Below are 16,079 nucleotides of genomic sequence, written 5' to 3' on the forward strand. Positions count from 1 at the left end.
CATACAAAGCTTCTCCCACCAAAGGATGCTCCCCCAATCATTCCCTAGAAACGCCTCTGGTTATTTTTCTCACAGCCACGTATGTACAATGTGCTTGAAATCAGCCTACAGGAGAACAGACATGCTCTGCTACTCAACCGGAACAGCTTACATACTAGCAGCAAAGACTGCCATTATCCCCGGGAATAAATCCTACCCATGCCCAATCAGCAGTGCATGATGGGATGGGAGACAGCCTGGCTGCTCCCTCTTCCACACTTGCCTCTCACGGCAAGAAGCCTTCATTTTCAGTCCCTGGAAGTATGGGAGGGGAGAAATACCCACACTAAGGGTTTTCTCCGGGCTCTCCCATCAGGGTAGCAGGGCGCAGTGTCTAACGGAGGCTTTGTACGTTTGGCATGCACACAGCTTGTTCTCACCATCCCCCTACCTTTAAAGCTTCTGACACAGAGGACCAGAGTGGGCCAGGAACCTGGATTTCCAATGGGTGATGCTGACACCACCAGTCCCGGGCCCACTTAGAAAACCCGGAGTCTACCAGGCTTGGCGTGGCACTGTTCCTACGGCCCAAGGGGAGGCAGCTATCTTTGCCCACCTCCCTGTCCCATCTAGGGGAGGGGAGAGAATAAGAACTCCGCTGGTGTGTCTACAGAAGGGTTCCGCAGCAGGTTTGTCTCTCTGTCCCTGCCTCCTAATCTTCAGGCAGGGCCAGTAGATGGTCTGAGTCTCAGTTCAGTGAGAGGTCTGTTCCTCACGAGCCATGAGTCCTTTCTTCCCTGTTGCTTTCCCATCCTTAGTCCTTCCTCCCTCCCCCGCTCCGTGGGGGTTTCTCAACAAAGCTATTTCTAAGATCCACTCACAGATTCAACAAACAGACAAGAAAGTTTTCCCTGCCAAGCCAGAAGCAGCCGAGGCAAATTAGAGTCCCAAAGTCCTGCTCTGCCCCAAAGGCTGTGTCTGTATCCAACAGGTACCTCTGTACCTGCTGAGGGTCCTCATCCAAACCTGAACTACTAACTAGGGGGTCCACCTTCAACCTGACCTCCGCACACTAAGGCATGAGTTATATACAGCTGCAATCTGCCTACCAAGCAGCCCTGGACACTTCCTAGAGAAACTCACCTGGAGCTCAGAGGCCAGGACTCAGGACCAGAAAAGCCATGAGTTCAATGCATCATAAGCCAGAGGCAGCTGCCTTAGTGCTACTAAGAGCACTGTGTATGCACTGGAGTATAACAGGTGAAGTCTGAGTTCTCACTGGCTTTAAGAGTCCTTATGAAGGCCAGTGAGAGGACGACATGGCAAAGGCACTCACAGCACAAGCCAGGTGACCTGGACCCATGAAGGAAGACAACTAATTCCACAAGGTCACCCTCTGACCTCTGTACACACACCCCTCTTACATATATCATGCGCGCACACAACCAATAACAAAATAAAGTTATATTTAAAGAGTCCTCATACCCAGGAGTTGGAGCTCAAGTGAAATCTGCCCAGCCGAACTGAAGCCCCAAACCTCAGGTACCCTAACACATGCTGAGGTGCAGGGTCTGTACATGCAGGGGCTCAGTGGACCAGCAACCCTTTCCTTTGGTAAGTGTTTCCCTACCACGCTTGAGTCTCGCAGTAGGAACCTGAGACACTGGTCAAAGGAACCCAGATTGTCATACACAAGGCTGTATGTCCTAGAGAAGTCCTGGGACACCTGTCAGCCAGAACTGCCACCCACAGACCCATCAATGTTCACTTTTCTGGATGGTAGGGGGTGGAACTAAAGGACAGGTGTGATGATGTTAAAGGACTGATCCCTGACCCGTGGGGTATTTCAGGCTTTGAGCTCATTTCTAACCTCACTGGCCTGGCTGCTCCCAGGTCTGAGAGTCCCAGAAGAAAAAAAAAAATGTTTTTTTTTTGTTAGTGAAGACTCCTCAAGTCCGGATGCAAGGGCCAATTAATCAGGTCAAACTTCCACCTCAATCTAGGCCAAGGCCTCTTAGTAAACTAATTCTACTAGCAGGAAACAGAACTGCACCAAAAATACCTTCCCTTCCGAACAAAACATTCTTCTCCCTAGGGAGGAAGCATGAATTAGAAAGTAGGAATTTGACAAATGAATGGCAGGCACATAGAAATTCAGAGTATTTGACTAATCACTTTGAAAAGCAAGATTATCTTTCTACAGTAAACACAAACTTTTTCTCTTTAAATACTGTTGAGAAGGCTGGGAGCTAGAACACCAGTATCAATAAAAACCCAGGCATTGTGGAGCCTGCAGACAGTAAAGCAAACCATGAACCTTCATCAAAGTAATAATAATCAAACTGTTTGGGAGTGCCCTGTCACCGCGGAGCTTGCTTCCCAGCCCCGGCTTGTGCCCTGCTTCCCAGAATCCTTCTACAATCAGGTGAGAACTAGGAGATGATCCCAGGCGGAGATTGGTCTGCACACCTTCCAAACACTAATGTGCTTGAAATGTCATCGTTTTCTACAGGAAATGACGGGTTAAGGAAACCACTCAGTAAATGTGATTTCATACATCATTTCTAAGCTCACTGCCCCTTTACATTCACAGAATATTTTTAAAAACAGAATTGTTCATTTTTTTTTTCCTGTGGCTCTCACAGGCTGTATGATGCCCTGGGGATTTTGTTGAGATTGAAACCTCGGCTCTTAGCTTTTCCAATGCATTCCCCTCTACTTGGATGAGTGTCACCTGCCAACATGTAGACCTCCTGGGGGCAGCTGGTCACCGGTGAGAACACCATCACGTCATAACCACACAGTCCACACCGAGCTAGGATCTGTGGCCACCATTTCGAGGCCAGCACCACTATCTCCCTTCTGAGTGCTGCAGAGCTGAGTGACACCTAGTAGACTGCCAGGGACTGAAAATCAGGCCCAAGCACCCTTTCTACTGCGTATGAAGTGCCAACTCTGGGTGGTTTACTCAGCTTCTCTAGGACCGCCGTTTCTCAGCTGCCCATGGGATCTGTCTTCTGGTCTCTTCTGGCCCTGAGGCCAATTGGAAGAATCGCATGAGCTAAATATAAAAGGATGCTGTGAGCTTTGAATTGCCTCACAAAGGTACAGGATGACCTTGCTACTCTCCGAAGTGTCAAAGTCCCACAGAACAAAGTCACAGAAAACATTCAAGTCCTGCACCTTGTTATATAGGGCTGAGCCGGAGGTCTCCAGCCTACACAGGACCCCTCTGTCAAGCCCTTAGTGACACATTGGAGGAAAACCTGCAGACATGCATACAACCAATACTTCCTGTTCATTTCCACAAGGAGACACTACTGCTGCCTGTTGACAGCTGTCTCTAAAGGGCATCGGAAGCCAGAACACCGAAGCTGTCACCAACACAGCCATTTATACCATCACTCAACCCATCTGTAGAGTACTGGTTCACTTCAAGTCCAAACTTACACCAGCTACATAGGCTTAACGAGTATGGAAATATACACCCAGGTACAACTAAACCAAGTACCACATAGATCCACAGACAAGGCTGTTTGCTGTGGAGTGCTTTTAAAAATAGCTTTGCTGGGGTATAATTTACCTTCTAAAATCGTACCCATTATAAATATACAGCTCCATGGGCTTCAATACATTTATACAGATGTCCAACCACCATCTATCTAACCATCAAGATTCAGAACATTTGCATCAGGTCAAAGTGCCCCCCAACCCAAGCATCTCCCTGTCTGTTCACCCATGGTGCTACATGGACCATGACCCAATCCTTTTGGTATTGAGCAGTAGCTTTCTGTGTATATTGTGCTTATCCATTTATTCACTGATGAACCCTCAAGTTATATCCAGCGGGCTATTTTGGTTAAGTATTATGAAAGAAAGCTGCCATGAGCATTCACACACAAGATTTGTATGTATGTTTTCCTATCTGTAGGTAGAGCCTAGAATGGCCAGGCCACGTGATTAACTGTATGTATTTTAAAAGTCCCAAATGCATGCTAAAATGAGGCTATGTTAGAGTCTGTGCTGGTTTGAAAGGAAATGTCCCCCGCAAAGGGAGTGGCATAATTAGGAGGTTTGGCATTGTTGGAGGAAAGTATATCACCATGAGAGTGGGCTTCGAGGTCCCTTTCTTCAAGCTTCAGGGTGACAGTCAGTCGACTTGCTGTTGCCTGCAAGATGTAGCACCCTCTGCTCCAGCACGCCATCTACCTACGCACTGTCACGCTCCCTGCCATGGTCGTAATGGACTGAACCCCTGAAAACGGTAAGCGAGCCACGCTCAATTAAATGTTTCCTTTGTAAGAGCTGCCATGGTCACGGTGTCTCTTCACAGCAAGAGTAAACCCTAACTACGACAGGGTCTAGTCTCAGAGCTGCAAGGAGGCATCATAAGACACGGAGTCTGCAAAGTCAAGTGGAACAGAGTAGAGATGCCTAACCAGGCTAAGAACTCCAACTCTTCTCACCTGTCACCTTCGGTATCTTTGTTCTTTCAGAGACAACAATCCTTGGCAGCACCAAAGAACCTGAACTTGTAACTTACTTGACTGCCTCCAAACCCGCCTGAAGTAGAGCATTTTCCAGATAATGGAAATACTTTTCTCTTTTGGTCAAGGGAAAAACACCAACTCTGCCCCCCAGGAGAAAAAAAAAAATCAAAAAACAACCACAAAACATGACTTTTCTTCTTTATTCCCTCCCATTACCCCAAGGTTTTGCTAGAGACCAGGGTGGCAGGCACTCATGCACTACAGGTTCAGGCCCTATCAATGCACGGCACCTCTACTTCTCAGAAAACCCTGCTCTCTTTGGGATGTATCAGATGTGCATCCTTCTCCGTTACTCTCCACCTCTCACTGAACCCAAGGCTCATCACTTAGACTAGGCAGGCCAGCCGACTAGCCAATGCTTGGGACCTGTCTGTCTCAGCTCACCACCTGGAGCTACACGTGTGTGCAGCTGTATCCAACTACCTGGGGGTGAGGACTCGAACGTGGGGCAGTATGCTTGCCCAACAAGGGCTCTTAGCCACTGAGCCATCTTGCCAACTCTCATGATTTTCTCATTATCTAAAGTTGGGATTATAGACACGTCACGTTCCAGAGTGAGTGATGGTTGAGACCTTCTGGACAAACCAAAGGGTCCTGCTGCTACCCGGGAACTGTTCTGTGGCTGCCCACTCTAATCTCTGCTCTGGGGGGATTCTGCCTCACCCGTTGTCAGCTTGGAAATCAGCTTACAGAAATGGCTGATGATGAACATGCATGACACAGGTTAAGAAGGCTCAGAAAGAAAACTCGGGAACTACACTCTAGGTAAAATACTTATTATGTTCCCATGGGGGTTGCTCAGAAGGCTATGTGAGAGGGACTGCAGTGTTTTCTTGGACAGCTGAAGTTGAAGGATACCTTCATGGGCAATGTTCCTCTTCTCAACAAAACAAAAGGCTTCAGAATCCCCTGAACCAAATGGAAGCATTGATTTTTGTTCTCACTAGTCATAGGAGAAGCTCAACAGATTCCTTCAAGAATGAGTTGAAGCAAGAATGCTTAAAAAAAAAAAAAAAATCAAAAGTGGCCTGGGGATACATACATGAGAATGATTATAGGGATAAGGTAGTCATTTCCAATCTTTGCCATGTATGTGCCAAAATATACAGAAATACTTAGAAAAAAAAACCAGTCAAGCTTAAACCTGCAATTCTTCCTACCCCATGTTTACTGATTGATTTGGGGTGAGGTACAGCAGGACTTCTCTTCCCCCATAACTGTAACGCATCACACATTCTGGGAAACACTGGGGAAAAGGTTATCCTGGCTGAAATTAAACGTCAGCCAGCTCTACTAACACTCCTCTCCTCAAAAGCCCATGAGTTACCTAAGTGACAGCCTCCACACCCGTGTGCGATGGCGCCTCCTGTAATCCCACTCCCGCCTACCTCCCCAGTGCTGTTTGGAAGACAGGCCCAGGATGGCACTCTTTGCTTGCCTCTTCCTGTCTTTGCTGCCGTGCTTCTCCAGTTCCAGAAGGCTGTCTTCGTGGCGGGGTCTCCTCAGGAGCCTGTCTGACCCTCTCCCCGCCAGACTCTTCCTTCTGATGCCCAGAGCACGGTCTTTTCTTTCCCCTGGGGGCACTTTGCAAGTTGTACTTTGCCCTGCCCTGCGTTCGTCTGTTCATCACGACCCCTTCTTTCCTTTAGTGAATTAAATGATGAAGAAGTGAAGGGGCTGAGCCTGGCCTATCCAAGGAGAGAGGTGAGTTGTTGCCACAGCTGGTTCTTTAAACAAACAGAGCTTGGGAGTTCATCACAGGTGAAGAAAAGGCAGGCCAGAGAAAGCAACTACTAGAGACTACCGAAAGCTACTTCTTAAGACTACTAAAGCTACTCCCAAAGGCTACTGAGGAGTCTCAAGTGTCCTAGCCAGATACAACCCCTAAGCAGCAGCCTCCACGCCTCCCCTGTCCTCCCCTCCCTGCTAAAATGCCTACAGCAGGGTAGGGCCCTAAGCTTTCCAGAGAAGCTTCCCCAAACACAAGCATCCTTAGCAAGACTAGGCTGGGACTTCATATACAAGTTTCAAATAATGAAAAATACACTGTAAATATTCTTGGAAATGAAAACCAGCCTTCAATTTTCTGCTACATCTAAGTGCATGATCCTTTTAGTTAACTCATAATGGTAAGATAATCACACCACATAATAATCCTAATAAAAATAATCAAAGCCTCCTCTGCACGTTCAATGCCTATCACTTGCTCGGTCTCGGAAATGGGAGGGAGGGGTGTGTGTGTGTGTGTGTGTGTGTGTGTGTGTGTGTGTGTGTGTGTGTGTGTGTAGGGGGTGTATATCCTTAAGAAACTAGCAATCTGACAGCTACTAATCTGCCAAAGAAAAAGTGCTTACAGATGCCAGGGATTCCAGAACACAGATCTAGTAGGGGTAAATAATGAAGAAAGACCAAACTCCAGATCATTTTAAAACTGAACACAACCAACAACGAACTAACAATGATCATGGCCTCACATAGGTAGAGCCCCAGGAATGACTGGGACACTCTGGGCTGGGCGCCTGGCACCTGCCTTGGAGTTTTAAGGTGGAAGATGTTTTTCTGAAGCTTCCCTGTTTCCAATGGAAAGACAGTGTGCTTTTCAAAGATGGGGTGAGCAGCTCACTTTCTGGCTATATCAAGGGATAGAGTTTAGGACAGAGTTGATCTGAGAAAAACTGGAGGCTACAAAGAATCTTATCCAGACATACTAGCAAGGACAAACATTCCAGGATCTTCCCATCACTTTCTTCCTAAAGGAGTTTATGTCTTCATTGATTCATTTATAAAATTTCAAAGCATTAACTTAAGAGCCACACCAGAGCTATATTTCACGTACAAAGGAGCCAGCGAAGGTACACACAGGCTGGAGTAAGGCTGTGAACACATGCAGGAAACACCAGCTTCTATCCTTTGCTGAGAAACCCATGGTTGCTTTAAAACTCAGCTCGTAAAGCATTTTTGTGCAGAAGGCAGTTTCTATCAATAATACAAATCCCGTAAGCTAGTCAATAAACAAATGCTGTGAGCTAATCAACACACAAGCTCTGCAAGTTGAAATATCTTTATAAGAAAATGAACGGTCCATACTTGGCAAGTCTTTATGCTTCTCTATTTGAGAAGGAGAAGGCTCAGATGGTCAAGCAGTTGCTGAACAAGCATGAAGACCCAAGTTCCATCCCCAGAATGCACATAACATGCACCTGGAATCCCAACACCTGGGAGGTGGGGCCAGGACGTCTCAGGTTCATTGGCCAGTTAGTCTAACCAAACTGGTGAGCTCCAAGTTCAGTGAGAGACAGTCTCAAAAATAAGATGAAGAATGATTGAGAAAGACATTCATGTCTCTTCGAACTTGTGCCCCTACAGGCACAAATGTACACATGTACATATATATTCATTCACACATACACACACACACACACATGAACGAGCACATGCGCACTATTAAAATATTAAAAGAAGAAGCACACCCCACTTCCTAAAAGGAGAACATAGAGTATTTACCCTTCTAGCTGCTCCTCTCCTAAGATTAGACGGAGGTTCTTCAGGAAGGACAAGGAGACCAAAGCGTGGGAATGGCGGATCTTCACATAGCCAGTCACCACCTCGATGAGCCCCATGAAGTTCTCCAGTTCTGAGGCAATGTTATCTAGGGGAAGAGGAGCCTGTGTCAGCAAGAGTTCCTCTGGTCAGGTGGCATATTATGGTTGGATTCAGACACACAGGTATGCAGGAAGATGCAAAGCGGGTCTTGTTGGAGGGAGCTCGGTGAGAAAGTTGGCCCAGGACCAGCCGTTCCTGTCAAGCACACACAGTCTCCACGTTCCACAGGCATGCTGGGAAGGGGCCTCTGAGGCGGGAAAGCAGACTTCTAGGAGGCTGGATATTGCAGCTGCCAAGCTGATTAACAGAACGTGAAATCAGAAATGCCAGGCTGCTAATTAGCCCCAGCTGACAAACTGAGGGAACGTCTTTTAAATATGCTCCACGACAAGCAGTCCTGCTTCCACAGTGCCAGGACAGGAGCGGGCAAACCTTTCCCAGTCTCGAGAGGAACAGCCTTTGCTGTACCTGGAGTTGCTAAGACTCGGGGATCTATATTTAAAGACTCCATCCAAGGCTGGAGGAAAACACATTCCGATCCTACAGCAAGGGCGGCTGCAGGGAGTCGCTTTCTTTCATCTTTTTCCAGCACTGAGACAGGGTTTCTTGTATCCTAGGCTGGCCTTGAACCACGCAGCTGGAGATGACCTTGGACTCCTGATCTTCTTGCCTCCCCTCCCTGGGCACCTATACCTGGCCTGCTTCAAGTTGTCTGTATGTTTAAATCGTTTCTGTATCTCTAAGTATTTTACTCTGCTCACAACTACTTCTGTAACCAGAAAGCAGCCACCAAAAGTTGCCAACACAATAGGACACAGAAACCGTGAGTTTTCTTCTATCACGTTTACCCACCTTTCTCACAGGACATAAGAAACATAAACTTCAGTTCAGCTCATGACAAAATTCTGAGACTCTAATAAATCAGGCCAAGTCCACCGCGTGGGATTTTACTGTATGTGATTTGTGAAGGCTGATTCAGATTCTACTTTGGTTTGATACCAATAAAAGGATAGAGAACAAAGCCCCACACTCAGTGGCTAAGGGAAACTCCACCTGGAAAGAAGGGAGGCGGCAGCTAATTCTGTGTGTTCTGTCCCCCAAGAACTGACCTAGGACCTCAGTGTGTGCAAGGCAAGGGCTCTGGCTGTCCTGGAACTCACTCTGTAGACCAGACTGGCCTGGAACTCCCAGAGATCTGCCTGCCTCTGTCTGTCTCTGCCTCTCTAGTGCTGGGATCAAAGGCGTGTGCCACCATGCCCGGCAGGTAATACTTCTTCTGGACTTGAATTTACCAGTCACATTTACCTCCCATGACAGGACAGGAAGGTATGAAACAAGAGGGCTTAGGCATTCTAAAAGGCATATCCCAGGGATAGTATTAATTAATAAGTCACTTTTCCTCTCAAACCGTGAAAGACTTTCTTTCCCACAAGATTTCCAGTAGTTTAAGATAATAACAATTCTTCTGCCTGTAGTAGTCTACCTAGAGACTCTTAGTTCCTCAACCCAGTGGCCCCAGGGGCCGAGAACTGAGGGCAGAACATCTAGGGGCCTTTCTCTCCCAATCAAAGACTAGAGAGGAGAAGTCAGGCAGTGGAGGTGCACATCTTTAACCCCAGCACTAGGGAGGCAGAGGCAGGCAGATCTCTGTGAGTTTGAGGCCAGCTTGTTCTACAGAGCAAGTTCCAGTACAGCCAGAGCCTTTATACAGAAAAACCCTGTCTCAAAAACCCACTCCCCTAACAAACAAAAAGACTAGAGAGGAGAAGACTGCAGGGTTATGCTGCCACCGATGGGAAATACGGTTCATAAATGCAATTCTGAAGCAGTGTACCACGAGCATCGTCCATATTCTAAGTGAAAGGGCGTCTACAGGGCTCAGACTGAAGCTTGAGTGGTGGACGGTACATCTTTGTGGCGCTCAGAAGTAAACCAGGAGATCCACCATTCTTTAAGACTTCCTAAAAACTCACCCTCGTCAATTCTTCCCTTTGCCCAGGCTCCTCAACAGAGGCAAGTAACCTAAACCCCCTGGGCTTACAGATGTGCGGACTCAGCGGCAGCTAGGGTGAGCTGACTCACGGGTCTGACCCATCAATGTCTGCTGAGGTTTGTGTGTGTGTGTGTGTGTGTCAGGACGGGCCTCTCCTGCGTAAGATGTGACTAACAGAGAGATGAGGGCTGATCCTCTTTACAGGAATAAACGCTGGGCTCGTGGCTCAAGCACAGGCTGCCTTTCAATCTGGATTTTATCTTTCAGGGAAATTCACAGGAGAGACGTCACACAAGAGGCTTACTTATAGCCCATGCTGTTTTTCTAAGCCTGTATTTTGGTTGTGACTAAGGGACAGAGCATCAGTGCAAGCAAACCCAGAGATCCAGCCACTGGTCTGGTGGGGTGGAATACTTACTGCCCCGCCGGATATTAATGAGCAAATTGCCCTTCAAGATGGTGCATCCTTGGAGCATCTGAGCCGACGTCACTGAATCGATGGTTTTTGTTTTCTTTTCTTCGTCACCACAGACTTTGGGGCAGGGGCCTTCACAGGGGATGCAGTACATGCTGTTGAAGATAAAGAGTGGACCAGAACCACAGAATTGAGTTGATCTTCTTACACCAAAACAAACACAAAAGAACCAGGAAAGTAAGAAGGCTTTCTGTTATTACAGCAGCATTTCAGGGAAGGAACTGTTCTGAAGCATCCACATGATCACACAGTAGTATCTCCTACACAGGTCTATCCCAGGGCAGGCCGTTCAGGCTGCAACCACAAGGAGGGAACACATACCAAGGGGGAGGAAAGAATGTTACTTGTTTCTAGACAAAACCCATGATCCGTGCAAGAAGCATGAGGGTATCATAGGCTTGTGACTGGGGAGCCAGCTGGTCCGTGTGGGAGACACAGACTCACAGAAAGGGCATTCTGGGGCTCTGGAAAAGTGGAGCTGTTGTCTGATGAGACCCTTGCCTGCACACCAGAGGAGGCTGGGAAAACTGGCAGGGGTGAGGAAGAGACAGCAGCATCTTTGCCACTAACAGGAGTCTAATTCCCAGAGTGCATAAGGCCCGGGTAGGGATTCCAACAGGCGGGGGGCACAGTGCAGGTCCATTATTTTCTTGCTAAGGCACAAGTGAAATTATGTCTTGACAGTGATTTGCAGAAACTTGTAAATTGATCCAAATGTTGTTTTGCTGCACATACAATAAAAGCCAGGAACTACTTCTGCTTTGTAATGAGGTCCTTGTCCAAATGCTACCCTGAGTGCCACACACCATCAGGAGCCAGAAGGACTGGTGTGCTTCCTGCTTACTGACCATCATTTAGGAAACAGCAGAGAAAATGCTAAGCCTGGGGCTACACCTTATGAGATCTTAGCTGTATACAGAATCAGGGCTGTAAAGCTGGGTCGATTTCTGAATGAGACAAATGATCCAAACGATCCAAACTTCTGGATGTGTGTGGGATAGCACTGCATTCAAATTATTGTTCTTAAATGAACCTATGAAAACTTCATAAAGAGAAAGAAAATCAGGGTAAAATTATAGCTGCTTTTACTAAAGTCCTCCATCCTCTCCCAAAACACTACACACAGTTTTGTTTTGTTTAAAAGCTTACAGATAACCAATCGTTCTCTGGTATCTTCCTATCTCTGGTTACGGGAGTGGGGTTGAGGTTTTCAGAGGGTCCTATAGGAACTGGATCTAGCTAGCCAAAGCAGGGGACAGTTGGCTTTCCATAATACCACAAGCAATGTCTTGTGGTGTATGAATAATAATGGCCCCCACGGACCTATGTATTTGAATGATCAGCCCCTAGTTGGTAGAACTGTTTGGGAAGGACAAGGAGGTGGGCTACTGGGGGTGGGCTTTGAGGTTTCAAAAGACTCATGCTGAGTTCTCTCTCAGCCTTCCTTCCTCTGTCTTCCTAGATTCTATCCTTTGAAACCATAAACCAAATTAAATGTATATTTTTATAAGGTGCCGTGGTCATGGCATTTTATCACAGTAGTAGAAGGGAAACGAAAACAGTTCACATTTCTAGCCAGGGGAGGCGCTTTCTTCTGACTTTTCTTTGTGCTGTGCTTTTCTAATTTAACTACACACCAACCTAGCTACCCCTGAAAAACAAACAAACACACACACACACACACACACACACACACACACACACACACACACACACACTTTGAAATAACTACAGCTTCATACACAGAGTTGCAAAGACAGTACAGAGTGTGGTGATATACTGTGTACCCTAATGAAGCCTAATGTTTGAGGATCAGAGGACAGAGCCAGCTACTAGACTAGACATAGGTCAGGCAGTGGTGGCACACACCTTTAATCTCAGCACTAAGAAGCACACACGCCTTTAATCCTAGGAAGTGATGGCTGGGCGGAGAAAGGTATATAAGGCGCGAGGGAACAGGAACTCACTCTCTTCAGGCTGAGGATTTCGTAGAGGTAAGAACTAGTGGCTGGCTGTTCTGCTTATCTGATCTTTCAGCTTTCACCTTAATACCTGGCTCTGCATCAAAGAACAGAGCACCATGTACCCTTTACCCAATTCTTACAACTGTTGTTACATCTCACATGATGACAATACAGTGATTAACACCAAAACTCCAACCCAGCATTAGTGAGGGTTCTGTGCATTTTTCCATCTGTCTAGATAGATTTTCAAAATCTCCACTGCAATCAAGATCGGGACAACTCCAATACCACAAAGTCCTCCCTTGTGTCACCCATTTATAGCTACCCTCTGCCTATCCTAGACCTCACTATCCCTAACTCCTGATAATTGCTAACCTGTTCCCTACCTTTAAGTTGGGATTGTTACATAAATGCAGTTATATAGTACGTGACTTCTGAGATAGGAGTACTTCATACTGCATCATATCCTTAAAACTCAATCTTTTCATTGCTGAGTAATATCACGTGGGTAAATATACCACAGCCTGCTTTACCACTTTTTACAGGTCATCCGAGTTGTCCTCACTTCCTGGTATTACAACTAAAGAAGTTACAAACAACTAACTATGGGAAGGAAATGTTCAGGGTCAACATGACCTATTTTTTATTCAAATAGAAAAATCTGAAACATGCCCTCTTTGTTAGAATGTCTAGGTATGATTTAGCACTTAAAAATGTTTTTATAAGGATATGTTATGATTACATACTTATAGTCTTAAGTTTCCTAAAATTCACTCTGGGATAGACAAAGTATAAACAGTATTTTAAAAACACTTTCAAGTAAGTGCTAAATAGGCTTCAAAGGCTGGGAAAAGGACAGCTATTATTTCTTGATGGCGTTTTACTTTACAATGGAAAACACTAAGAGAATGGGCAGGGAGCAATGGCCCGGTGCTTTAAGACCACGCTGCGGGGAAGGAGAACCAACTCCCGTGAGAACACAGCGCTCTCACTGAGTGCTGCGGCACAGCTGAATGCTGTAGAGACAGGAAATAAAGCTGCTGGTCAAAGACGGTATCACAGTGAGTTCACTGACCAGGAGCTGTCCTTCGCCACTTCCGGCCCTAAAGGGAGGCAGTGTCTGGACTGTGGCTGAGCATCTACCTACGCCAGACCCTGGTCTTTGGCTCAAGATGTGGACTAGTACAGCCCTTTTATAGCCTAAGACTGTGAGTGTCTGGATCTAGAGTGACCTCAAAGGCCCATCCTGCAATGATAAAGGTAGGGCCCACTGCGGGGTCTGCCAGTCCTTGGCACATGCCCAAAAGGAATGGAACCAATCAACCTTGGACCAAGACCTCCAAAACCATGAGCTAAAACCTAACATCATCATCATCATCTTTTTTTTCTTTCGAGACAGGGTTTCTCTGTGTAGCCTTGGCTGGCCTGGAGCTTGCTCTGCCTCTGCCTCCCGAGTGCTCGGATTAAAGGCGTGTTCCATCATGGCCCTGGCACAATCTTTTTTTTTTTTTTTTTTTTTTTTTTTTAATAAACTGATTACCTCAAGTATTTTGTTACAATAATAGGAAGTTGACCAACAGAGACTGCCAACACATGAGTAAAATATGGCAGACTTTTTTGGTAGACTGTATTATACAAATCTGAGTTGTTACAGTCCCTGGCTTAATTATTTAAAAATATTTAATCTTTTCGTTTTTACTGTTTTAATGATTAAACAGGTAGGAATTTGCTTTATATCTTAGCAGTATGAAAGAAAATTCAATCTTTGATTTCATCCAGCAGTCAACTTATAATAGAGACATCTCCAAATACTACAACAGAAATGGAATCCTCTTACTGAAGATGTATTGGACATCTTTTATACAAAGGGACTGTAGCAAAACTACACATTTTGTTCTTGCAGAATTATTAGCCATGCTGGAGACTGGAATTCAGGTCTTCTATGTGCCAGAGACTGGATCTAAGTCCTCCCACAGGATGGGGACTGGATCTAGGGCCTTCCACAAGTTGGGGTCTGGGTCGAGGTCCTCCCACAGGATGGGGACTGGATCTAGGGCCTTCCACAAGCTGGGGTCTGGGTCTAGGGCCTCCCACAGGATGAGGCTGGATCCAGGACTGCCCACAGCTGGGAACTAGATCTATGCCTGGATCTAGGGCTTTCTGATCTAGGACTTCCCACAGGCTGGGGGCTGATTTGAGGGCCTCCCACAGACAAGCACAAGCTGCATCCAGCGCCTCCTAGCTCTATTTTGAGGAATTTAGAAATGCATCTGTGTGTACAAGATAAGAGGGAGGCAGGGAAAGAATTACCACCTTCCCCCAAGCCCTCTGCTCTGTGCAGGGGCCAGAACAGCAACCCCAGAACCTCTGGTTGTCCTTTGTTTCTAGAGTTATAACATCAAGAACATCAGCCCATGACAAGTTTGTGGACGTAGCACTTGTTCAGTCAGGAACATCTCTGCTTCCTCAGAGAAGCCTCAGAGTCCAGGAAGGAAAGTCAGCGGCCACAAAGACAACAGAAGGCACCAAAGGGACAGCACTCAGGGGAAGGCGGCTCTGGCAGAAAACATGGCTGACCTGACTGCTGCTTCATGTCCAGAGCCCCGGCTTGTACTGAGAAGTGGGAGTCCTGTCCCTGGGCTGCCAGAGTGCTGGTGAGGACTTGTCTTCCCTCCCTCCCACACTGCCAAAGCTCTCACTGGGCTCGAGTAGCAAGCCGGGGAGGAGTGCCTGTGGTTACGTGGAGTCAACACCTCTCAGGCTTCAGCTCTGCAGGGGCACAGGGATCGAGGCTATCCAGACACCTGGCCAGCAGGCTAACCCATACTCTCTAGTGCGAGCAAGGCACTTTTACAGCAAACAAAGCAAGCCAACAAAAAAAGAAATGGAAAGAGAGACCAGTCACTCCAGGACTCTCATTAAAACAAGCTCAGCCAGCGCCCTCCGAGACCCCATCTGGAGGAACCTCTGGGTGGTTCCCACCCTCACGGCACATGCAACAGAGAGGTGACACGAGCCACTGACCTCTGGGTGCTGTTGCGGATGAAGCCCGAGGGACACTCCTGCATGCACTCGCCATCGTGGATGACGAAACCATCCGAGTCGCTGCTCTCGGCATTGGGGATATTGGCGCAGAAATCGCGGTCCACGCAGCGCCAGCCCTCGAACCTGTAGGTGCCGGGCGGGCAGGCGGGCACACACACGCCTTTGTAGTAGTAGTGTCGGCAGGCCACGCAGGTCGTGTTGTCGTCCGGCGTGTGGCAGCTGCCCAGGCACTCCGGGTGGCAGCACTCATTGTTCTCGGTGCACGCTCGCTTTCCGCACACACTTGGGCACACTGTGGGAACAAGGGGGGAAAGAGGGTGGTGAGATGGAGGACCACACAGCCTCCCCTGGGCCATCGGCTGCCACCACCTGCACAGATAATACCATCTGTGAATCCCACACTGGGAAAGGACACAGCGCATCCCCAGTCCTTTCTCTCCTACGAACTGGTGTGCCATGGGATGAGCCAT

General features: G+C 47.2%; 1 protein-coding gene across 1 annotated transcript in view; it reads right to left on the reverse strand.

Annotated features, from left to right (window-relative positions):
* The window catches only part of Igf1r (insulin like growth factor 1 receptor), a 290,743-nt gene that overhangs the window by 56,265 nt on the left and 218,399 nt on the right, over window positions 1-16,079 (reverse strand). Inside the window, exons 3-5 of the mRNA XM_052714606.1 lie at window positions 15,589-15,901; window positions 10,544-10,695; window positions 8,034-8,178 (exon numbers count right to left, since the gene is read on the reverse strand). Of these exons, the coding sequence (XP_052570566.1) occupies window positions 8,034-8,178; window positions 10,544-10,695; window positions 15,589-15,901 (610 nt within the window). The remainder of the gene's footprint in view (window positions 1-8,033; window positions 8,179-10,543; window positions 10,696-15,588; window positions 15,902-16,079) is intronic.

This window comes from Peromyscus californicus, unplaced genomic scaffold (genome assembly GCF_007827085.1).
Source record: "Peromyscus californicus insignis strain IS unplaced genomic scaffold, ASM782708v3 Scaffold_4__1_contigs__length_199733344, whole genome shotgun sequence".
Lineage (NCBI taxonomy): Eukaryota > Metazoa > Chordata > Mammalia > Rodentia > Cricetidae > Peromyscus > Peromyscus californicus.